Here is a 23,599-nt window from a genome sequence, read left to right as displayed (position 1 = left end):
CATAGATCTATGTGGTTTGGCAACACGTACTCGTCAAGGCGTATTGCGGTGGACCCGTGCCGCCGCCGAAACCGCTCGTGCTCGTTCGCCAGCAATGTCTGCCTGTGTTCATCTGGGGTGAAAACGACTGTGCTTGGCTCTGAGGAGGCCGAAAAGTCGTATTGACGCCCACCAGAAGGGAAGTCCACCAGAATGGACGTTCGCCAGAATGGACGTTCGCCAGAATGGACGCACCCCAGAACTGGTCCACAACGATGCGAGACCTTGCTGCTTCGCCTCTCCGAGGGTATGAACATCCTCACGCGCTCTTTCCGGTCCTTGATCACAATGTCGTCCATGCAATTCTGCAGACATCTAGACTGGCTCAGGAACGGGTCAGTCAGTGGCGCGCCGAAACCATCCAGCGTCTAAATCGGCGACCCCGAACCAGCACCGAAAGGGCTGTTCACGCGCAGGGGCGGAAGCGGTGCTGGAGCCGTTCAGGTGTGGGAAGCAGTGCTAATCCAGAACCGGATCCCCGGTCGATCTCGTTCTGCTGATCTGGCTCTCGAGTAGAGGGCCGTAGGATGCAGAATGCTTTGAGCCAGAATCTACGCCAGAAAACGGTGGTACGTCCCACACGTAGAGTCCGACTGACGGCAGCTGCAGATGAGCCGCTTGCTCACGAATAGGTCAAAGATCCGAAATCACATACTGTCGGCTGCTTTCGGTGCAGGCTCACTTCGACCCTCCGCCACGTCTGCTCCGAGTCGGATGCTGCTAATCGGCTCTTGCATGGCTATGCTTCACAAGTCGTACTTTGTCCAGAACGTCGCCTCTGCCCATACGTGTAGGTTATGGATCAGTACTTCCCAACTGGAAAGCCCAACTCCGCGCCTGACAGCCCAGCCACCAAACCGTGCTGGGCTCACATGCATGCTTGCTGCTTCAGTATTACTGCTCTTCTGCACTAAGCTTTTATACACCCCCTATTAGTGCTACCAACTCTCGCGAGCCAGATGCGATGTATGCAATCGTAACCATTACAATGGATATTAGTAACGGCACTGCCACTGCCATTTTATCCTACATAAATATTTCACTCTGATGCTCAGAGGTCATAGCCCAACTCAAGGTGCATATTCGGATTCTGGAATGTTCAACAGTGCTCCGTTGTCGTGTGGGCCGACTATCAAGGACACTCTTCAAAAATACTCACTAGTAGCGACTACCTTGATCAACCCTGTCATCTGTGGAAATTCTGCGACTCAGGGCAGTACAACTATCAAATTCTTTCCTGGGCTACTTCACAGACATCCAACGTCGGACCGGCTTTGGTATTGGACGCACCATGAGGTACTACTGACTGTCTGTCCAATCCAGAACAAATTAACACATTCGATTCCCCTAACAGGAAATATCTTGAAAGTTAGGCTTTCGCTCCGTCGAGATGTTACCACGAGGCACTCTGACCGGTCACTTAGGAGGCAGCCAGAATCCTCTCTGCGCCTCGAAATACTTTCATGACTATCATACCATGGTAGCTAAGAAGGAAAGGGAAGGCACAGAGCCGACATGGCCCCTGGAACATGAAGGGGCATTCCTTGACGGTAAGGCTAGTCAGCTAATGCCTCCCGTCTGGAAAATATATAGAGGCGAACACTAATTCGGACACAAGCACTCCTCCTAGTGCCGATAATGGACAAGCAGAAGTACAAGTCGAAGAAGAACTTGTATGGGCGAAATATGCTAATAAGCGAATACTTGTGGATATACCACTGGATCCTTGACCCACCCGGTCCTGGAGAGGAAATCCCCATGGGTAAGGATCGTGAGAAGCGCCCTGGGCGCCCGGCTCACCAAAAGTACCCAACGAGGAAGCAAATCTCAAGCCACATTCAAGTTTTGAAAGAACTCTTCAAACCACTGCCCCTCTGTCAGTATCCCCTATATGTAGTACAAACTGTCGTTCCCCTCCCTATAGCTAATTGTGACTGACAGTACATTTTTTCTTCACACGAAAGAACGAGGTGGATGGTAAGAACGGAAAGGTAGACGAGGGGGGCAGACCAAGTCGTTTCAGAAAAGCCCCGTCCTTGCTGCGTTGATGGAAGGACGTCTGCCAGAGGAACGTCCAAACTACGCTTACTTTGCGGGTCTTCTCGCAGCCGACAATGAAGTCTTTCTACAACCAACAAGATGCCATATCTACACATCCCACCCCGAACTCACCTTGAGCGAGGACTGCGGAAAAGCCTTCACTGAAGATGGGACGTGTTTGCAAGCCGATGCCTATGCTCCTGATGGGACGCGGTTAGAAGCCCAAGGCGATTTTCCGCATCTGAGAAAGAACAGTAATAAGGATTTCCTCAATGATTTACAGCATGGCGATCGAGAAGCACGTACCTACTTGCTTCATGAATATACCGAATCTCTTACCCAAACGGAATCCAATTCCGTGCGTGGTATCTCGGCCAAGTGGGGCCAACAATTCCCTGAGCTGAACAGGAGGCTTACGTCGGCTCTCAACGACACGCATTCCTCACACACGAGTACGGCACGCAGAGTTATGGGACCTTGCGATATAATCCACATGGACGTTGTTTTGGACATGCATGGGACAGGTCGGTTCCCAGCAGGTACCCATCTGGATGGGTGTGTCGAGTTCCACATCAACCGGCCGGAGCTTGCTCATCATATGTGGCGCTGCTCGACGTATGTCGTTAAGCCTCGAGAGTTGTACCTCGACTCATCGGAGCCTCTCATATGGGACTACAGAGCCACATGTCGTCCTTCACCACATGGCGGCTCTTGCGACATGATCACGGTCGACTTCCCGGCTGCGAGTTGGGCCAACACCTTCTTCCGGCTTGCTCAATACGACGGGGCGGAGCGAACCAAACGAGAGCGTGACAGCAAAGGCGAAAAGCTGCCTACGCAGTCCGATATGCTACAACGAATTGCTATGTATCAAGAAATCATGTCGGCACCCGACGAGGGTTCGGGCAAACCTGCCTGGAGACGCCGATGCGTAGTACTCTGGACCTTTTCTGATGTCAGTAAAAAAACGGATATGGTTAGAGGCAAGCAGTCCAAAAAGCGAACTAGGGCGACGGCTGGCACAGCCTGGCGATTCTTGTCAAAGCTGGATCCAATGTCACAAGATCACCAGCAACGGACCTATCTTCCCAGCAGCCCAAACATCCCTATCACCACAACGCCGAATGCGGCCAATCAGCACCACCTCGAAGCCACCATGCCTGGGAATTCTGGCAGCCTATATGGCCTTACGAATCTCGCCCTTCCATACCAGCTACAAGAACAGAATACACACCCGGTCTACTTGAACATGCTAGGTGGTATTCCAAATGGCCTGGCTGTGCCCCTGCCTACAGCATGCCTCGATTCGAGCTTCGGCAATGCCATAACCGAGAGCACTAACAGCCTAAAGCCGCATAGCAGCTATGAATATGATGGATATAGGGGCGACGTGGCAACAGAGCCTACCGAAATACTCCTGTCGGATCTCAGTATGTCTTCGCGCACCTCTCTGGGCAACATTTGCCCGGCAGCGACAGCAGTCTTGACTGCGGAGTCCCTGCAGGGTCTGGGAGCACCAACGTGGGCCACGCCGTTGCTTGATGGTCAGGGAACAAGCCTCAACTGGTCTACCATGACTGTCCCGATGGATGTGGATGACATATCGTCGATGGGGGATGGACTGTAGCAGGCTACGAGCATTCTCATATCCTCTTGGGCTATCCAGCCCCTCCAACAAGTTGTCCAACATAGGCGCCGATACTTTCAGAGCACTGTGCCAAGAAATCAGGCAGCTCATCAATTGGAGGAGCTCAGGCGTGGAGATTGGGAATGATGAATGTTATGCTTGCGGGCTCCTAATATATAGCGGCACAAAATCCTATCCTCGTTTCCAAATTTAGAAGAACTTTCAACATAAATGAAATTAGATAGCTAGTATGCCCGACCCGCACCCACTTCTTAGTTTTATTTAAGGCCTGAGCGACCTCCAATATGATTGTAATGCACCTTCAACTATTTGACATACTCTTCTTTTCTGCTAACAGTGTATCCGAGGCCGTAGGAAGCAGAGGAACTTAATGTAGTCGAGTTAACCCACATTCCATATTAAACATGAATTTAAACCAAATTGTGTAACTCTACCATCCTCGGTACATATATTGTTGTTAAAGTAGCCTGTACTATGTCCTGTTACCTGCATTTCTAGACGCCGCGTAGATCACCGCCGCTAACAGCGACCTCGCCAGGGGCTGCGAAGGCCCGGACGGCACCAAGGTCCGTCAATTACAAGGAGGGGGTGGGCAATTACGTGGTGATGTACGTTACGCCCAGAGAAGAAATCATTGGGCGCCTCGTACAAAACGCCATACAGCAAAGAGAAAGTCCATGGTATCTCAAATCTAAACAATTCTCCCAAAGGACCTGTGTAGAAACAAGCATACTGAGAATATTGACAATCAGTCATCAGTACTTCTCTTACAAATGCTAGGGTATTTCGGAGCTTCCAATTGAAGTTAGGATGAATTGTTTGTCTTTGGCCTTGAAACAGTATTGGTCACCAACAGACTCGGATTGGACCTCGGCCGTATGCAATTTCCATTCTGTATCCCCGAAATACAATAGTGGAATGGCAAGGGCCCCTGCATCTGTTTTCTTGATGTAATGCCCGAGATCTCTGACAACAATCCTCCCATCCTGGCCTGGAGGGGCGGCATGTAGACGAATCAGCGGATTTAGGATTGTAGCTTCGCAATTAAAGTGAAATCTGCGCGGATTCATTTGTATCCCTGCTTCGGAAGTCCATGAGAGGATGATAGGCAACGGTGATGGCGCAGTAATCGACATCCCAAAGAGCCCGTTGTACAGATATTCGACGCCTATACCCATTGCAAATATGTCCCCTTTATCATGGATAGGGCTTCTCATCGCACTATATTGGGCTTGCAGAAGTATCTTCCAGAAGTTGAGGTGCTGCGCGTGCCGAAATGTACGGGGGTTCAACGCCAAACCGGCCTTGGCTGCCGGGACCAGTGTAGCCGGGTCGAGATTTTCGGTTATTAGTTGTTGCATCTCAGAAGGTACATGGCAATGTACTGGCTTTAGGCTATTGGCCATAGCCTCTCCAACCGCGGTAGAAACATGCGAAAGTGTTTCTGGTGGCATGTTTTCGCGCATAGTCTTGTGTTGAAGCAGGGGCAAACATCTTATGTCTTTGATCTCCCCGTACTCCCCGCTCGGTCCAGCGAAACCAATTACTTCTTTCAAATTGTTTTCCAGCTGACATGTACAAGCATCTCGGGCCAGGTAGAACATCCTCATCGCGGCTACTCCCCAGAGTGTGGTAAAAAATAAAAATTGACCCCCGGCGTTTACGCAGCCGAATGTACCATCTGCGTCGGGAGCTCCACAGCACATCGCACTCTCAGTTAGACCGACCTGCTCGGTACTTTTTAACAATCTTGAATCTGCTGGGGTAGCTCCGGTCGTGCCGCCAAGCGCATATTCGCCAATGTTAAGTTCGATGTTTGAGTCTGGAATCACGATACAATGTCTGCCTTCTGCTGACCATCCCCAAGGTCTTAAGCATTGAAAAAACAGCCGGAGTAGGGGGTACCCGTCACTAAACTGGCTTGGCCAAAGACATGGATCTCTTTTAGCTGCTAGGCCTATGGCAATATACGCGGGGTCATTGGATTCGCAGATGGGTGCGTTAGAGTTCAGCTTCAGGATATCTATGCCGTAAAAAAGGATGGTGAGGCCTAATTTCTCCATTTCAAGCCTCCATTTGTTGTTGCAAAGACTTTGTCCATGAGATTGTCAATATTCTTTGAAATACGACGCTGCTGAGCTAGCCCCGGAAGTCCCGTAGAATCATTCATCATAGAGGGTACGATTAGGTGTGTATGTACAGTGAATAATAGATACGAGGACTGTTGGGTATTAAGGGTTTATATAGCCACCCTGGGTCTAGTGTCGGCTCTAAAACCGATGCTGCACGCCAAAATACTCGCTAGCGAAACCTGCGTCCTCTCTCCACTCTTTGATAGTTCCCGTTTTAGACCCGCTTTTGAGGGTACAGGGCCAGTTTCTGCCTTTGCGTCTCTTTCCCATGTACATCCATAAATCGATTACTATGCCCTTGGATATTTTTTGAATCAAATTTATTGTCCGTATGCAGCTACAGTACCTAGCTATGACAGACATTATGGCAAACCTAGTCCTTGATGGGAGATCTGTGGACACCGATATACTTGACAGCTGGCGCAAAGGACCTATCGCTGATCAGCGTGGTTCAACGTGGGGATCCTCAAGACGTACACATCGGCAATGCTCCAGAACATAGCAGACCTCGGCAGTTTGCTCATCGCTTGCAATAACGGCGCGGCAACGACGACAATTGAGTACGTTGACTGTGAGGTCGATCAAAGCCGTCGCCCCGTTGATCATCGGGATTCGAGCTCTGAGCCTCTCCGTATGTCGGTAACGATCCCAACCGTAAAAAGAGCGCGGGTGGGAGCGTCTGCTGAGTTTCGAGCCCCTCGTTACTGAGACAGTGGTCGTTCCATGCAATTAAGAGAGGAGGATAAGACGACGCCTACGGAACCACCAAGCAGGAAGAGTGAGTGGCTACGAAAGAAGATAAAAAGAACGGAAGCAAAGTATTTAAGGTATGGGGAGAGACTACAGAGCGCCTATAGTCTCTATGATACAGTACGTACGACCGTGTGCATTGTACAATATATGTTGTAAGCACAGTGAAGCATCATCAAGAGAGCAAGTGACTTGCCACGTGAGTGCGCTAGTGCCTGTGTGATCTCCACCATCCACGGGTCTGCTGCTGTTCGCCAATATGGAGTGGCGGCGTCATCAACACCTCTATCCATTCTGGGGTCTATATCTAGCCTGCTGTAACATATGGATCTTGTCGTCCTGTACCTCATAAACGCGCGATCATACAGTCCGATGTCCGTAATCCGAATGCAGTTGGAAACAAGATGCATGTGAGTCGGCTACAAAAAAAGCGCTTCCTCCTCGAGGAATCGCTAGCTTCGCAACATGGCCTACTAGCAGCTGATACCTGAAAAACCGGCGCCTGTGTAGTGTTATCGTCCGTCGCGGTTCTGCTGCTATGAATGACGGATCAGCAACTCTCCACATCCTAAGGTCTATATCTACCCTACTGTAGCTTATGCATCTTACAATTCTGTATGTATGCAAAAGGCACCCGGTGCAAATGTAGGATCCGTCTCTTCTGGAACAGGGTTACAGTTCCTGAGTGAATCACCGCTTCATGTTCTTGATGCCTACAGTATCAATGTTTCTACAATGTAAGCGAATAAAAAGCGAAAAGAGCAAGAAGGTGAAAGATTGATGACACTGCGCTTTCATTTTGGCCGTACATATAGTTCGGCTTTAGTATATATGTCTAGTAAAGTAGTGATTGTAGTATAGTAGAACTTCACAAGGCTTCCGTCACTCCGCCTCTCCTTCCTATCAGCCTTCGCATTGAAACTGAGCTTTTTGTTACTTACCCGAAACATCTTTGCAAATGAAATTTGCATGTATAGACAGCATACCCAGAAGGACAGCCACGGCAATGTCAGCTCACTGCAACACATTCCTTGATTCGGAGGCGGAAGACGACGACATAGGTAAGTCGATGGCTAAGCAAAAGATGGCTTTTCATTAGCTAATTGATTTAGGAACCAACAGTAATTTCTCTAGTGATGTGCTAGACAGCCCAGGCAGTCTCAAGGACTTTATCGATGACTCGGCCTCGAACGATAGCAGTTTCGCTAAATCAGAGCAGCACAGTCCCTCGACCGGTGACGAGGGTGAGTCCAGCACGTCGAGATCCCCCCAGAGGAGCGATTGTCCTCCGAAGCTGGAAATCTCTACAGGCTACTTGCAAATATACATAAAGCACTTGTCCTGCTTCAGAGGTCGATGGGGGTCGTGGAAGAGCTAGTACTACAGCAGACAGCGTCGCCAATTTTGGCGGAGGATAAGAGCAGGTAAAGCATACGAGGCGCATAGAGGGCCCTGCAGGTCTGGATATTCCTTTACAAAGACACATCCTGCGTTTTCGTTACTTTTAGGAGAGCGAGATACTATAGATTCATCAATGGAACAGCTTAGAAAATTCATTGTAGAAGAACCTTGGGAAGTTGCCACACATATCTGTCGTGTTTTGGCCGCTCCCTGATCCCTGATCTTTATACTTTGGTCTCAGTGTAGCCCACGAGTTTCCTGTGCGTCGGCGTGCTTTGGGGCTCGTTGGTCATTCGAAATAGTATAGTTGGATCGAGCTCGGTCTCGTAAAATGACTGCGAAACTTGCGTGGGCCGAGTTGAGAATCGCAATGGCTAGCGAGAGGAGAGTTAGGAAGAAGATGGAAATCCGAGTCCGAATCATATATTTGGAAGACATCTTCAGGTCTCTGAATGCTGTTGGCAGATTGCGTGGCTAGGTGAAATCCGGTTGTTCCAGCAGACTTGTTGTAGAGTAGAAATAGTTGAGGCAGGGAGTGAAGTGCGAGGAGTGAAGTGTGAGGAGTGAAGTGTGAGGAGTGAAGTGTGAGGAATGAGATATGAGGAGATTGAGGACTCTATGCCGCTCTTTTTATATAAATATTCCTCGCTATATTTGGCTGGCTACTTCCTCTGGACGCTTCTCATAATGCCACGATTGGTTTGTCATGCTGTCCATGGTCGTGGCTATGCAACTTAAGGAAACCTCTGTAGCTTGCATGGGTCCTCTTCTAATAATCACGGTTACCCATATATTGGTCAACTCTACCCCTATTAACATATCCCATTGTCAAACAGGGCAAAAGCTCTATGAGAATCTGCCTCGCCTTAGCTTGAGCAACAGCCTCCCATGTCGCTCCGCCACTTTCGCCTCCACTGCCACGTTGACAGAGGCTGACCGAGGCAGTATTCCTAGGGGACCCAGAAACCGCGAGAGCAGAAAGGGGCTGCTTTTATTCTTGCGTCTCAGGCGACTTATGGGAAGAAACAATTTGTAGAACCTCTCAGCCTCATGACAGGTGAATGTTACTGATCTAGGCAACCGCAGCCACGACCATCTAAGGAAGAATTTTCAAGTTGAGACTACTTAACTTGCTGCCGTCTAGTCTATTGCTGGCTCGATCGTTTGAGAACCTCGCGAATGTTGCGTCGGGCTTGATTCAAGAGTCCCCAACGCAGACAAAGCGGCGTAGGGCTCTACTAAGCGAAACTCTCTTTTTGAAGCTAATCATAAGTATTCCGGGTTTCAGAGGGTTCCTTCTCTGGCCAGTCAGGAGGATTGGAGATTTTGCCCTGTCGCGATCAGTCACTCAGGTCCTCCACCGTAATGAAAACCGCCTGAATGTTGCATGTGGACCCCTACTTTCACTGTCGAACTGGCTAAAAAGATGAAGAAGAGGCAAACTCGAGACGAAGCAGTAGGATTTTAGGATAGGTACGTGCCTCCAGAGCGCCGTGCAGGGGTGTATATAAGCGCCTTTTCACGGCTTCTATCCACTAGTCGTCAACTCTTCTGGTTGGGCAGCTACCCGACACATAACGCGGCACCGCCCCCGTTTTGCACCTTTAGTCCTCGAAGTGCTAAATACGTAATCTGGAAAAGCGGTCTTGTGGTTCTTCTTCTCAATCTCTGCCCATTGTTTGAACCGCATACGGGTTTCTGCTGGCTCGAGCAGCCAAAGCTCACCACATATCTTGGAGAAATTTGGCTTGGGGTTCCTGTCGAAATACAAGGCTTTGATCGAGTTATGATAGGCCTTGCGCCACAGCATGAACGCGTTCTGGGGCCGCTTAACCCTGCCACCGTTCGAGGCCTGCGGCTGCTCTTGCCGTCGTATCACCGTGGAACGTTGCACCCAGGCTTCAATGTCGAAAGGAGGAGCGCCTTCAGCTACTCCATCCCAACGTTTCTTAAGTGAAACGGTGTCTCCTGGTGACCTATTTTCTGGAAGAGATGGTGGCTGCCCGAATATCACTTCATCCCATGCCTTCATTTCGGTGTCCAGCTGGACACTGTCCAGTCGGGCGCAAGGAAGCATAGGAGAAACATCTATGGTAGGGGAGGGCGGGGAACTCTAGATCGCAACAAGTCAGATTGTGTGGCCGGTGTTACTGCAACAATGGTTACATACTGGGCTATTGCGATCAAAACCTGTATCCCAGCTAGAGAAGTCGAAAAGGCTGTTGATGCTATCAAGTGACTGCTGCTAAGATTAGTACCGAAGCTAACCGCAAGGTTGTTTCTTCACTACCGGCAAGCCATACGTATCCTTCTTCGTCCTTTGTATAGGTGCTTGTAATTGGTGGATGATACAGGGGCGTCGGGAAGAGAGGATAGAGAATCGGCATTGCAGGATCGCAGTGCAACAGTAGCCCATCAGTCTCTTGTTCTATGTCCTCGCCTTTATCGTGATGAGCCAATGGCTGCATATGGTGCATCGTGAACGGCAATACCTAGCCACTTGGAGAAAAGAATGTTCTAATTATGTCAGCCTTGTTTTGTGGTTTACTGAGCTTTGTCTTCTGCAGAGCGCCTGCTTTATTTGTATGCAGCACAACGAATACATATAAACGGTCACAGTGTGGCTATTCTACCTACGTACTCGCAAACAGGCTTAAATGACAACACGATGTAGGTGGACAACTCTCCGAAGGGCATAAGTGATCGTTCTGGCTTCATCGTTTCTTCCTTTCCGATGCTACCCTATTTTACTGTACGTCCAACGTCTCACATGATTGTCCGCTAATAACACCAATCCTGGCGCCGAGCCTCTATGTGCTCCTCATGTGTGCACTGGTTTCCGCGTATCGTAGAATCTAAAACTTCTCAGCCGCTCCGCAAGTGCCATTCTCCACCGATCCAAAAGGGCAGCAGTACCTCGACTATTCTTAATTAGCCATCTGGTTCCGCTGAGTACCGTAGCATCCGGGAATGCCTTCCTCTGTGTTGCAACCCTGTTTGCTCAGGCTGTATTGGAAGCTATTGTACATACGGGTAATAGAGGTTGGTCTCCAATTCTTCCACGGTGTACCGGGGCAAGGACCGAATCCTCTCGTTTCTGACACAGATTCAACGTCCCCTATTATGGTGTCCCATCCTGGTAGGCACGGGCCGTCTTAGCGGCAGCCATCTACAATACCGCACAGCACCTGTCGGCGTCTTCTTGGAAACTGCTTAGGCTGGCGATGGCTAGATTCTAGTTCATTGGAAGCTTCGAAGTGGCCCCTATCTCCCTTCACTATGCCCAATTTGAGCACATAGCGCATATAGGACCCACTAACCTTGGGACTGCGCGCAGTTTATGGAACATATCGACAAGTCCGGTTGCAGCGCTCCTCGATGTAGTCGTAACATACACATATATATTCATGAGGCCGTTAGTCTACATGCGCTTAACAATTTCCGACACCCCAAATCTTCAACATCATAGCATTGCAATAACATGGATGGAAATCGCCACCGCAAGCGACCAGTATGCCTTCCACTGCAGACCGCTAAGCTGAGCCGGCAAAGCACACGCGGTAAGGTCCGAGACCAATACATAGCTGTGCCCGCCGGCTCTTTCCCAAATTCTCATCAATATCTGCGATTAGTGGATCACGACCAGTCTATCGCTTCTACCAAAGAGACCTCGACTCCCACTTCGAAAGTAGCAGTCGCAACCCTGGCCGACCCACTATCGGTAGCGGGGTGCCGGTCGGGATCATCTCCCTCGGCATTCAAGTAACGCAATCACTTTTCTACAGTATTCGAGTTACGGATGCATAGAGGAGAGATAAGCAAAGCCAAAAATTGACTGTACCTGTGAGCATGCCGGGGCAAATAGCGTCAACAGCTACCCTTGTAAGATCTAAAACGGAAACTATCAAAGAGTGGAAAGAGGATCGCTAGTCACAGTACTGTTTCCTAGCCGCATAAAGTCATTATTTGATCAAATTCTGGCCAGCTTGTACGATCGGGAGGGTTCAACGTCCCTCGAAGCATCCCTTCCGCGAGAGCACTGCGCATGGTCTCGCCCCAGCCCTGCTGTAGCAGTGCCGATGGAGCAGGCCACCTCAGAAGTACCTGGGGCGAAGCTTTCAGGAACCCCACGTCGAAAGCGGAAGGGAAGACAGACAGATAGCCCAAGGCCACCCAAACGTGCAAGTGGCTGTCCGGCTGGATCTATCTGGCAATAACGAGTCTGTGCGCCTAGTCGAGGTCGTCTCCAGGATTACGCCGGATGCCCAAAGCTTCTGTGGAATCGACGACGTGCATTGTGGTATGATGGCCCTGGGCAAGAATCGTGGAGCAGCGAGGACCTTTCGTCCTATATCTTGGCAGGTCTGCCTTTCCTGTCGTTTGTTGTGCGGCCGGGCCGCTATGGGTTCCCAGTACCGCTTGTTTGGGACGAATGGTCGCAGAGGTTCAGCGGGCATAATTCAATGAATCGAAATGGGTGCGTATAACATGTGACGAAATGGCTAGGATGTTGGAGAACCCAGAGGTCGGGGTGATGATCCGCAATAGGAAGTGAGTAGCGTACTGGCCTGCGGGGTGTGCGTTGGCAGGAGTTGAAACTCGAAGCCTCACGCCCTTGGCGGTAAAGTTGCTGGTAGAATATAGAAAACGAAGCTTTACTACGTGTATTTAAGGTTGACTGTCGAACCTGTGACCATTGCATTAAGCTATTGTAGTTCAAAATGACGTGCCAAAAGAGTATGAATACTCGAGGGAGGTGGAAGAAGCGGGTTAAAGGGGATGGCTATTCTTATCAGCCACAGGAGAAAGCAGGTGGGACCGGGCTCCTCGTGCAATTGCAGGCAGAGCTCTGTTCTATCCGACATAACTGAGCAGTCACGTACTTGACGGCCCTTCCAAAACACGCTTTATAGAATACGCCCGACGACCGACAACATGAGTTGATATCCGACCCAACATGGCAGCGAGTACAACAGGTGTGGGCACAAGCCTCCGAGGTCACTCGCTTGGACAAGTCACGCCGCTCCTAGCTGAGCTTTTTCTTTTTCTCTGTCAGATCATACCTTTCGCCAACTGTTGCTTTGCCAATGGAAGTTTCCGGGGCTTGATTTTGCTCCTCTCTTCCTTGTACTTCAAGACCGCCCCAAAATGAAAGTTTGTCCGCGCCGCGGGGCGGTTAGGCTCCGTGTGGAGCCTCAGGTGCTGCATCCAATTGTCTTTCCGGTTAAATTTCCTGCCACAGAAGTCACACTTCGCCTCTGTTCCAAGGCCATGTTTCCTACAGTAGGCTGTCAGCAGTGGGCATCACGGGAAAGTGCAGCTGACGTCGTACGTGTTCTGGTGTCTCTGAAGGTGCTCGCGACTCTTGAAAGCCGTCTTATTCTTACATCCCGGAAAGCTACACACATGAACCGATTTCGGGATTTTGGCCACGGAGATTTGTGCGTCATCCATATAGCCTACCCCTTCACATTGCTTCGTGCAGATGTCAGCGAATCCACCCTCATATCTCTGTGGGCACGTATGGACGATGGATCGGCTATACCGTGAACGTCCATGGCGTGGCTGTCGACCATTTCCGGCCGTAGTGAAAGTTGCTCATAGCCCTGGGCGGAAGCCGTAGTAAAGAATTTGACGAGCGCCACCATGACGACCGCGGAAGCGCACTTCGAACGCCACCAGCACTGGAGGCGTTCGGTACTCTGGCTACTGTATTGCGCTGGTCTCTTCTGGAGACTGGGCCTCGAGGTACGAAGCCTGGAATATTGGGGTAGCTTTCGGTAGCATGGTCAAGAAACGAGACAAAATGAGCGTGCTTTACCCAGAGATACGGGAAAGTACGAACCAGAACAGCAGCACGGAAGGTTGGGCGTGCAGTGACCCTGTACTACTCCAGGACTACATACTAATACGGCCAGATGCATTTCGACTGCCCTCGAACGCTGGGAGTATGTCGTAAGGGCTGAACTAGCTTACACAAAAAAGAACCTTTGTCAAACATATGCGACCGTCGGCTCCTGTTAAGCTTGTCTGGCCGAGTGGATGCGGATTTCACTCCTCATGCTCTCTGCGGCTTGACCGGGTCGCTTCTAGCTGCCACTGATGCTAGCTGCGATGAAACCTTGCAATCCCTAACCTGACAGTATAGTGACGATACCGCTGCTCAGAGGGTACGAAACAGTGAGTAGCACAGGTCAGGCACGATACAGTGATCTTGAAGCCGCTTGCGTGTTTGCTCGTGGTGTGCCCATGCCTTGACTGAAAGCTTGTACGGTACCTTTTCTAGCAAAGGTGTAGCCATAGGCGAGGAGAGTTACTCTGAATAGTACACTCCGCGCACCACCTTCGCCTAGTGGCGTGATTCCATCGTCAAGAGACTGTTGTAGCTGTTCTCCAAGAAGGCGAATCCACTCTGCATGATTGATCGGATGATGCTCACGGTCGCCTGCGCATCTCTGTCTGGGTTGCGTAGGCGTAATCAGGGATGCTTTGGAGAAGGTGTAGTTCGAGGCAGTTTGGACTCTGGGCATCTGTTGTGGGGTTGGTTGGCATTGGCGGCCGTCGCCTCAGCGTTAGCTTAGGAGGCGCTGAGTCGAAATAGAAAGACCAAAGGCAGATGCAGTAAGGACCTTGCACGGGAACAGTCACACCAACCAATTGTGCTGTTTTCAAGCATATTCGGTGTACTGCGTGGACTGGGCACCCAAAAATAAGAGTGTGTAACCAAAACAGTGAACTTGGCGCCCAGTTGGGCATTAATCATCCATCCTCAAGAACCCGACGAGAGCCCGCACAAATTTATATAGCTGAACCAACCTCCCCCTCACGCTGGGACGCAAGCATTGCCCTTTTCACAACTGGCTTGCCCACGTTATTATAGTCAGCACAATCATCATCAGCAGTAATCTAGCCAAGCCACTTAGCTAAAGATTCAATGACCACGAATGGCTCTATAATCACCCCGCCTGCGCCACTACCACTGACTCTCCATTTCGCAGTATGGGAAAGAATAAGGAGTACTATGCCGTATGAGAAGGACGCGTTGAACGGCCCACAATCTTCTCATCATGGTTCGCATATACTGTATAGTGTTGAGGTATCCACTGACTTATTTCAAATAGGGGCGACGCACATCCACGCGTGACGGGTTGCAAAGCGGAGTTTTGTGCATTCTATGAGCTTCACGAAGCTCGTGAAAAAATGAGAGAGTGGGAAGTGGAAGATTACGAAGTAATAATCAAGGATGGCGCTGGAGATACGACTCCCCTTCGTAAATCTAAGGCTTTCTATGTTGTTGCGTACGGGAAAAAGTGCGGCACATTATCTTACTGGAGGTAGGAAATTTCATCCAGAAGCATCCCTATGCAGCGCTGATGAGCCTTTAGCGAGACAAAGCCCAAAACAGAAGAGTATTCTGGTGCCTGCCCCAAGCATTTCAGAACATACGATCAGGCTAAGGCTTTCATCCAGGATTGGAATCAGTCCTATGCCGAAGCCTACGAAATAGTGCTGAAGCAGAAACTGGATCCGAACCTGAAGCCTCAAGATTTAGGGATGAAACTGGAAAATTTGCCACGAAAGCCTATGGCTGTGGCTGAAAGTAAAGATTGCGTGGATGATCTGGGGTTGGATGGGCTAGCTATCACGGATGAGTGATGCGGCTTTGTTTCTGAAGCGTCAAGGACCATGGGTTTCCTCTCGGAATTATGTATTAAAGGCACGTCTGCAGATTGAACACTTTAAATGGGCCAGGCGTTAGTCAAGGGCCAGCTTTGGAAGCGAGATTGGGTTCGAATGTGACTGAATGTTGTATCGACACCGGTTGCCAAACGGCCTCACCGAGGAAAGGTTGACAGATTTCAGATTACATCTTCTGGGCGAATATGACCCTTGGGGACTTCAGTTACAGAAGCGATTTCAGGAAGCGGACATCGGGTGGCATCTGCTAGATAGTACCCTCGACTCGTTGCGATGGGACTCCAATCACGTCGCCTCAAGCGCGCGCGGTCTTGGCCCGCTTCGAGATGGCTACCTATATGTTTTCGTTGCCAGCTACCTACAAGCCTAGATCACCTCTACCCAAACAAAGGAAATAGAAACAAAGCGGAACGAAATAGACAGGGCTAATGCCGAGCTCGCTTGTTTCAGTCTCTCCATATCCACGCTTCTCTTTCTCTCCTTCCTGCGCCCTTCATCCGAGCCCTCTATCAATATCGGCGTTTGCTTGACAACCTTTGGACGATCTCCTCGCCCACAATAAAGCCGGCCGAGGCTATCACGCCCTTGATTACTTCCCACAACATGGGACCAATCAAACCCCCATCGTTCGGGGGACGCCGTCAATTTCGTCGACCTATATGTACTTCTTAGCACGGACGCCTTGAAGGTGACGGCGCGGGCCCAGCGGGATCCGCAACTTGTGCAACCGGTGCGGGCTGCGCTGGGCCAAGACGCGCCGCGGCTCGGGCGGCTCGCGCTCCACCAGTAGCAGTCTGTTGGGCTCGCCGAGCGTCGCGGCGTCGTCGACGTACGCGACGAGCACACGGGCGAGCTTGGATATGTAGCCGCTGGCTGGACGCCCGAGCCCTGCCAGAAGAGACTCCTCCGAGTACCGTCGCATCACCGCCGTTCGCCATGAGCGCGCATGCGAGTATTGATACGGAAAAGTCGGTCGATTTCGGGTTCAAGATACCAAGGGGAAACGGATGAATGACTATTGACTATACCACCATACACTGCTGTACCTTCCTTAAGCATGTCTCCGATTACTTCAAGTATCCAACTCTGTGATGCAACCCATGTTCTGGTGCGCAGGACAGAGCCTGATGTTTCCCCGCCCCGCTTGTACAATTCCGATTAGAGGCCGGTCGCCTTGGAGCCTAAATCATCCAGCAGCGTATTCCCCTTTCGCTGCATCCGTTGAGAGCTAGAAGATCCTCGCGCGCTGTTTCCGCTCTTGACTTCATAGTTGCCTGCAGACCTGTTGGCCCTACTGTTGGAGTGCAGAGTCGGAAGAGTAGCGGCTCGTTTGGTAGCTTCAGCAAAACTGCAATTGGGCCCCTTGTGATGATCCGAGGAGCTAGTTAGAGATCCACTTAGCAGAAAAATTTGAGCATAGAGTACTAGTACAGACGTAGCTTACCGCTTTTGGGATTTTGAACGCACCCCAGAAGGCTGGAGCATGATCACTTCCGCACTGAGCGAGAGCATCAGGCCATTGTGCGTACATCGCGTAGAGACAGTGGTGTGTTTGCTGACCTAGGGAGGTGTAAGGGGAATCAGGCCGGCTGAAGAGGCAGGTTACGAACATAACTCATGAGGTGGTTGTAGCACACGTAGTCACGTGATTACATGTTGTGTAGTTGCTCAGATGGCAAAGTCGGGCTTCTACATCTTCATGGGCGGCCGAGGGCATGGTCTGGGTCGACGCTGAGTCCCGTTGCGTCACCATCTTCGCGGACCGGTCGCAGATCAGCGCCTCTTTCAACCCATCTGCGCCGGCTTCCCACGGACCCGGTTCGTCTTCAAGCAGTTCGCGACGTCACATTGGTCACCACGGCAGTAGCAGAAGTAGCAGCCGACATAGCCGTAGCAGCACCAGCTCCAGCAATGGAAACGACAGAAACTTCATCGCCGAGATGGACCTGCGCTCAGGCAAGATCCGGCAGCACGTCATGGTGCCCGATAGCGAGCAGCAGGACGCCGAGTCCGGCTTGGTGACCTTCTCGAGCCCGGCAATTCGCTTCGCGAGCCGTCAGTCCAGCGATGAGATGCCCGTCGTCGCCGTCGAGGGGGACCCCATCGTTGTGGCCATCCGGCACAAGTTCGGCGTCAGAACTATTTATTTCACGTCACGCAACGTCATGTTGATCTAGTAGTGCCTTGTCTTAGGCAGGTGCGGACAGCAGGCGGATCGGGAGTGGGGGTTTCTCCTATCGTTTTTTGGAATTAAGTTACGACTTACACGCAGCTCAACTTAGGAAGTAGGATATTTCGTGAGTAGGAAGTGCTACTTCGTAGCCCTTCTAGGGTATCTCAGCAAGCTCTGCATTTGGATCATGGCCTATTCGGCTAGTTTTCTATTTGATCTTTCGATAACTCACCTGTGAATAGTCTTCTCCAGACGCGCCTCCACAGTCGTCAGTCGCATGTGCAGGTTGTTTCTCTGCCGCCGTTCGTTTCGCGGTCGGGACTTCTCCATCATTAGTAAATGATCCTGCTTATGGACGTCATGACAGCATGAAGACAATTGCTTCTAGTTATAAAAGAAAGCTACGCCGTATTCGAGGAAGAACAGGATTAGGGGGTGGCTGAGCACGTCAGCCACAAGTGGTTGTGCTACGGCTCAGGCATATGGCTGCCAAGAATCTCGTCTTTAAAAAGCGAGGCACCTTGATGACCGATGCTGTACGAAGCTTATATAGTAGAGGCTGTATATAGATGATGTCTAAACTCTTCCTTCTATAGCGTATTTAGGTGCTGCAGCCTAGAACCTGATGTGCAGAAAACGAATCGGTATGCTTCCAGTACGTGAACCGAATAGTTTCCATGCATTGGTCACAATCACAACAATCCTTCAATCCAGGTAGTAAACCCATCGATATCATCAGAAGTCGCCCCTGAGCCATCCTTGCGTGGGGCTCTTGAATCGAGATCACTTTCACGTGCTGTACATCTTCGTCGTTGATGAGGCTGTCTTGTACGGGCCCTTGCTAGCTGTCCGTACAGTATTACCACTGCGTCCACCAATACAGAGGTCCGTTTCCACCCAATTTCGAGAGCAGAGACCCGGCATTGTTGTGCCTTCACCGGACAACGCCACCTTGTCAATTGGAGTGCCGGGCAAGAGCTACTTACACTATGCATATACAACTTTGCAGATACGCTGGCCCTGCGATGAGATGGTGAGGGCCTATAGAAAGACCGAGCTGGGGCCAACTCAACCGAGGTACGCGACGCGAGAAGGAGCAGTCCGGCACGCCCTTATGCCCTCGGGAGGCTTGGAGTGAGCTGACCAGCGCAGCCCTCCCTTGGCGTGAAATTATAAATCAATCAAATCAACCATGTACTGCGTCATGATCCGAGGTGGCTTGGGATTCATAGTGCGAGATAACTATTCCACCGCCGGGCCAGCGCCTGTTTCTTCAGGCTTCCAGGGCTGTTCCATATCAGGCCGCCTAGGCAGGGAATCGCACAGAATAAAAATACCTGCGCCATTCCTATCCTCTCACCAACTTTCTTCTTCCTCTTCCTCCCATCTTATCGCCCCATTTTCTTCATTCAATATATTCCCGTGCACACATATAACCTGAGAATATTTATCCCAGCTTCTCTGGGTACCAATTACCATGCCATCCTCCAACGGGACAGTTTCGACTGCCCAGTCCGTTGATATGGGATTTAACAAAATCGATGGCCTCTTTTACGGTCCCATCAAGGAGCGTGACCGCTTGATCGAAACCATCGCCAACCCAACCTTGATAAATGGTGCCATCATGTTTGACGTCACCTGGAAGCCAATGTGGGTAGATGCACACGATATTATGGGGGAAGGTGTCCCGTACCTCTACGAAGCTTTGTATCTACGCACTGGCTTCCAAAAGGACACGAGATGGTCGCGTCAGCTCAAGTTGGGTGCAACAAAGACTGGGGGGACTCTCCCGGTCAGGGTCATGCAATCAGAGGTAGTCGAGGTTGACGGATGCACCAAAGATTGCATTTTGGTGTCATTTACGGACTCCAAGGTCGACCTCCAAAATCTGCATGGTCACTGGCTTGAATACGGCCAGAATCTTGCTATGAGCCAACTCGGGAAAGCTGGTTTGCTCTCAAAGGAGGTGGAGGTTCCATTCGTCAATACAGAGACCCAAAAGCCCACCGCCACCAATACGTGCCACTCTGCGGATATCAGGGAGAGCAGGCTCGCTTTAGCTGACCATGGCCCTTCGTATGCAGAACGATCATCCCCAGCACGTAAGCAAAGCCGCCGCAGTTCTTCAATCATTCGGCACGCGCTGCCCGCGTGGGACGTGCATCGCCGTCTCCATCCGCTCGTGTGTCGGGTTCCAGTACGCAAGCGCGCTGAAGACGTCGCAGTACCGTCCGAGGTCTTTTGTCTTGTTCTGCAGCGACAAGCCGCTCTTTCGAACCTTGTCTTTCTGCGCCTTGGTGTGGGCCATGGCGGAGGCCTAGCTACCTATTATGGTTCGGCCACTTGCTGGACCTTCTTGGGGTATATTCGTGGCGTGTCCATAGAGCTACAATAGCGTCCCGCTGAACGGTAGATATAGCAAGTGCTGGCTTGCGGATGTCAAATGGGATGGCATAATGAGCTCGAGTTGGGCGAGCGTCGCCAGGGGAGCTGCTATTCCGGTTCCGAACCCATGTTGGCGAGAGGATCCCGAGCCAACTTCTCTTCGGCGTGTCTTGAGAAGTTCTTGCGCAGCAGGAAGATTGGGCAGTTGGCCCTGAAGGCGCGGGGTCGCGAAACGGCGCCACGCTAATGATGGTGTGTTCAAGGGACCTGACCCGCTAGTCGCACTAGTGCGCCATTGCTACTCTTCCGGTTCTGCACCCCAATTGTACGCCAACAGGCGGGCAACGATGGAAGCCAGGACCTGCAACAGCCCAGGAGAGTATTCGAATCTCGACGGAATGCAGCAGAAAGAAAGCAGCCGCGGGATGACACTGGCTCCAAGGTAACCTGCCACCCTGCGCCGGAACAGTACAAGCGGAGCGGGGGAACATCAGGCTCTGGTTCCATTTGAAATCGAGAAGCGAAGGCGATTGTACTGAATAATATGTGATCAAAGTAAAGCTATCCGCAAACTCGCCAGCGCAATGCCGCTTACTCAAAATCCGAACCCGAACTGGGAAGCTCTATGTCCTCAATACTAAAGGCTTTAGACCAAGCTTCGCGAGAGAAAACGAGGGAAGAGTTGGAGGGGACAGGAAAGCAATTGTGGCATTTCCTCTCAGTTGCCGTAGATACATATTATTTGCAATCTACCAGCCTCCAATAATTATATATAACGACGTGATGGTACGGTTACAACTATTAATTTGGCGCTAGTTAGAGTCCTCCGGAATCATGACGTGGCGGGGTTCGTGTTCCTCTTCCTCATCCTCGGATCCATGGTCGTCGATATCATGGGCTCCGTTGGTACGATAGACACCGTTGGACTGCGTAGCCTTCTTGGCTATGCCATTCCGACTCCCTCCGACGGCCGCGAACAGGTAATGGTCAGCAGCGGGAGTGCGGCCCTGACAGAGGTAGCCCATCGGGGTGTGTAAAATGTCCTGGCCACGGCGCCGGAGGGTAAGCCAGTCCAGGAGGAATGCCGTAGGGTTGGTGGCTGTGATCGTACCTGCGAGCCCCGGCTCTTCGCCATTCGAGTCGGCCTCTGGGTAGACGTCTAGCATTCCATCTCGGATCGCTGCATAATCGCCATAATCGATATAGAGCCGACCGGCAAAGACGCCGAGCTCGATGGCAAGCCACCTGGGCACCGTGTAGCCAGCCGGCAGCTCAGGCACCACGTAAAACGTCAGGTCTCCAAGGCTACGCATAGATTTGTTGGCGGGAGCTGCGTATAGTATGAGATGAACGTTTGGTCTTTCTTGCCGTCGGATGGTCTCCAACAGGATCTCGGCCTCCTCTGGAATTACAACCAGGGCCAACTTGTCAGACGGGTTCCAGAGTATCCATTCCACCGGCCGCTACAGTAAAAGTTAGCCGTATCTCTAGAATAGCCTGACTTACGTGTGATATTTCGACTTACTAAAAAGTTATCGTTCAGCTGACCTGGTGCAAGATGGATGGTCCTCCTGAATTCGTCGGACACGTAGAGGCGGCACGAAGTTAGTTAATTTTGTATATTAATTAGACCAAAAGCAACAACTATAGCACAGTTCAAGCCGAAGACAGACAGCAAACGTCGCCCCGGTACTAATAGCTACGAAGTAGAATGCCAATTCGAAACAACCACAATACTAAGTAAACGTAAAAAAGGCACTCACGAACATGGGTAAGGTAGGTAAATCTTATAGCTCAGATCAGAGAGGCCATGCTCGGCAACAACTCCTGAAGACTTCCAAACTTATTGGCCAAATCCTTCAAGTCCACCTCAATACTAGAGTCATTTTCCAACACCCCGGATTCGTGAGCAAAAGCCCGGACCATCGAAATCATTTCCTGTATCCGCTCCTGGAACGAGACTCGGACTTGGGTCACTTTCTTCAGCTGCTCTTCGATCGCGGCTATGTCAACTTCTTTCTCTGCTTGCTGGAGCATCTCCAATTCTAGACGGGCCGATCTCTCTCGCAATATCTTAAACAGGCGATTAGTTGCCTCGGTATTCGCTACGTCGTCGGCATGGTGGCTTAGTCTGGGACGCTTCCTAGGAACTGGATGGCTGCCTCTATTGACTTGGAGTTCGGGCAGCTTGATTGTTGCTGGGTCTTCACCGTGGAGGACAGCAAGTTCTCTTGCTTTTTTCAATTGTGGGTTCTTGAATGGGGCGATGCCAACTGAGGAAACGACCTTCGGATCATAATTAGGCCCACTGAGAGCGACGGTCCCTTCACTCATGGAATCCTCGTCCGCCTCTGGGAGTGTCGGGGAATATGCGGCTATAGCTGATTGATAGGCATTGAGGCTGCTCTGGTGTACCTGAGATGGACTGCTCCCATACGGGAGATGGTTCTGGCTGCCTTCGACTGGTTGCATGCTTATTATGGTGAACAGTTGAGGGATAGGTATAGAGGGTAGTAGGGGTAGGTAAGCGGTTCAGAGAAGAAAAATGGGAGGAAGATGGGAGAAAGAAGGAGAAAAAAGGATAACGGGAAAGGCAGGAGGATGGCACCCTTTTATACTTCGTTTTCTCACCTATTTCGGTATTGATGAGCTCTTTCCGGAGCTGTGGGATCTGGCTACGTTGGCGAGACACAGCTGGTTCGGTGAAAGGAATGCTGAACTCCGGTTGTCGATAAGTCCGGCTTAGTTCCTGGTGCGGGCTTGCATTCACCCCTAGACACCAGCCAAATTCACCACACCTTGCGATTTCGGCTCGGACATCCTTGTCCGCCCCTTTCACGTTCGCCTCCTGGAATTTGCTGCAATTAGCATCCTTATCCTATTCGTCCCCCGGTCCTAAAACAAAACCTAACGATTCGCCATCCTACTTTAGCGACTCCAGTTTTACTTCTCTCCTCTTTGTCTATCCATTCTTACTTACCTTATCGCGTTATCACCGGTTAGCATTACAACTCACAAACCCAAGAATCCTACAAGAGACGACTTTACCGCTGAAATGTGGGATTAATAAGCACAGGGCAAGGATCCTTCCGGTAGGTAGAAGAAACAACCAAAGCAGCCTAGCAGCGAGTCTTTAGCATTTTAAAGAGCAACGTCGCTATACCCTTTAAATATTGTATAGTCTAGAGAATATTATATACGGAGCACTATATACCAGCGATATAAGTCTTAAGTAGCTATCATTTTGCACGCTAAACAGTAACTAACCGGGAAGTAAACTTGGTATCCAGAGTATACCAGCTATATGCTGGAAATTTTAGCAAATCCTATGCG

General features: G+C 50.7%; 7 protein-coding genes across 7 annotated transcripts; 4 read left to right on the top strand and 3 right to left on the bottom strand.

Moving 5' to 3' along the window:
• Positions 1-1,429: 1,429 nt before the first annotated feature.
• PG985_005711 (Transcription factor) lies at positions 1,430-3,706 on the top strand (the record flags this gene model as incomplete). Its single annotated transcript, XM_066825480.1, has 3 exons — positions 1,430-1,589; positions 1,658-1,915; positions 2,031-3,706. 3 exons carry the CDS (start codon positions 1,430-1,432, stop codon positions 3,704-3,706), a joined length of 2,094 nt encoding a protein of 697 aa, XP_066688640.1.
• A 5,832-nt stretch (positions 3,707-9,538) lies between these two features.
• On the bottom strand, positions 9,539-10,487 carry PG985_005710 (uncharacterized protein; the record flags this gene model as incomplete). Its single annotated transcript, XM_066825479.1, has 3 exons — positions 9,539-10,123; positions 10,181-10,229; positions 10,279-10,487. The coding sequence occupies 3 exons, from the start codon at positions 10,485-10,487 to the stop codon at positions 9,539-9,541; spliced, it is 843 nt and encodes a 280-aa protein (XP_066688639.1).
• A 4,723-nt stretch (positions 10,488-15,210) lies between these two features.
• On the top strand, positions 15,211-15,666 carry PG985_005709 (uncharacterized protein; the record flags this gene model as incomplete). The annotated part of the gene is made up of 2 exons (XM_066825478.1): positions 15,211-15,344; positions 15,396-15,666. 2 exons carry the CDS (start codon positions 15,211-15,213, stop codon positions 15,664-15,666), a joined length of 405 nt encoding a protein of 134 aa, XP_066688638.1.
• Positions 15,667-16,363: 697 nt separating this feature from the next.
• On the bottom strand, positions 16,364-16,630 carry PG985_005708 (uncharacterized protein; the record flags this gene model as incomplete). Its single annotated transcript, XM_066825477.1, has 1 exon — positions 16,364-16,630. One exon carries the CDS (start codon positions 16,628-16,630, stop codon positions 16,364-16,366), a length of 267 nt encoding a protein of 88 aa, XP_066688637.1.
• Positions 16,631-17,423: 793 nt separating this feature from the next.
• PG985_005707 (uncharacterized protein) lies at positions 17,424-17,885 on the top strand (the record flags this gene model as incomplete). The annotated part of the gene is made up of 1 exon (XM_066825476.1): positions 17,424-17,885. One exon carries the CDS (start codon positions 17,424-17,426, stop codon positions 17,883-17,885), a length of 462 nt encoding a protein of 153 aa, XP_066688636.1.
• A 1,473-nt stretch (positions 17,886-19,358) lies between these two features.
• On the top strand, positions 19,359-19,945 carry PG985_005706 (uncharacterized protein; the record flags this gene model as incomplete). The annotated part of the gene is made up of 2 exons (XM_066825475.1): positions 19,359-19,862; positions 19,922-19,945. The coding sequence occupies 2 exons, from the start codon at positions 19,359-19,361 to the stop codon at positions 19,943-19,945; spliced, it is 528 nt and encodes a 175-aa protein (XP_066688635.1).
• Positions 19,946-21,078: 1,133 nt separating this feature from the next.
• On the bottom strand, positions 21,079-22,738 carry PG985_005705 (uncharacterized protein; the record flags this gene model as incomplete). Its single annotated transcript, XM_066825474.1, has 4 exons — positions 21,079-21,729; positions 21,792-21,837; positions 22,030-22,093; positions 22,144-22,738. 4 exons carry the CDS (start codon positions 22,736-22,738, stop codon positions 21,079-21,081), a joined length of 1,356 nt encoding a protein of 451 aa, XP_066688634.1.
• Positions 22,739-23,599: the final 861 nt, after the last annotated feature.

Source organism: Apiospora marii, assembly GCF_038362585.1.
Source record: "Apiospora marii strain CBS 49790 chromosome Unknown utg000003l_segment0_segment0, whole genome shotgun sequence".
Classification (NCBI taxonomy): Eukaryota; Fungi; Ascomycota; class Sordariomycetes; order Amphisphaeriales; family Apiosporaceae; genus Apiospora; species Apiospora marii.
The sequence above is the reverse complement of the archived record's forward strand: the minus strand, read 5'-3'. Positions and strand labels throughout refer to the sequence as shown.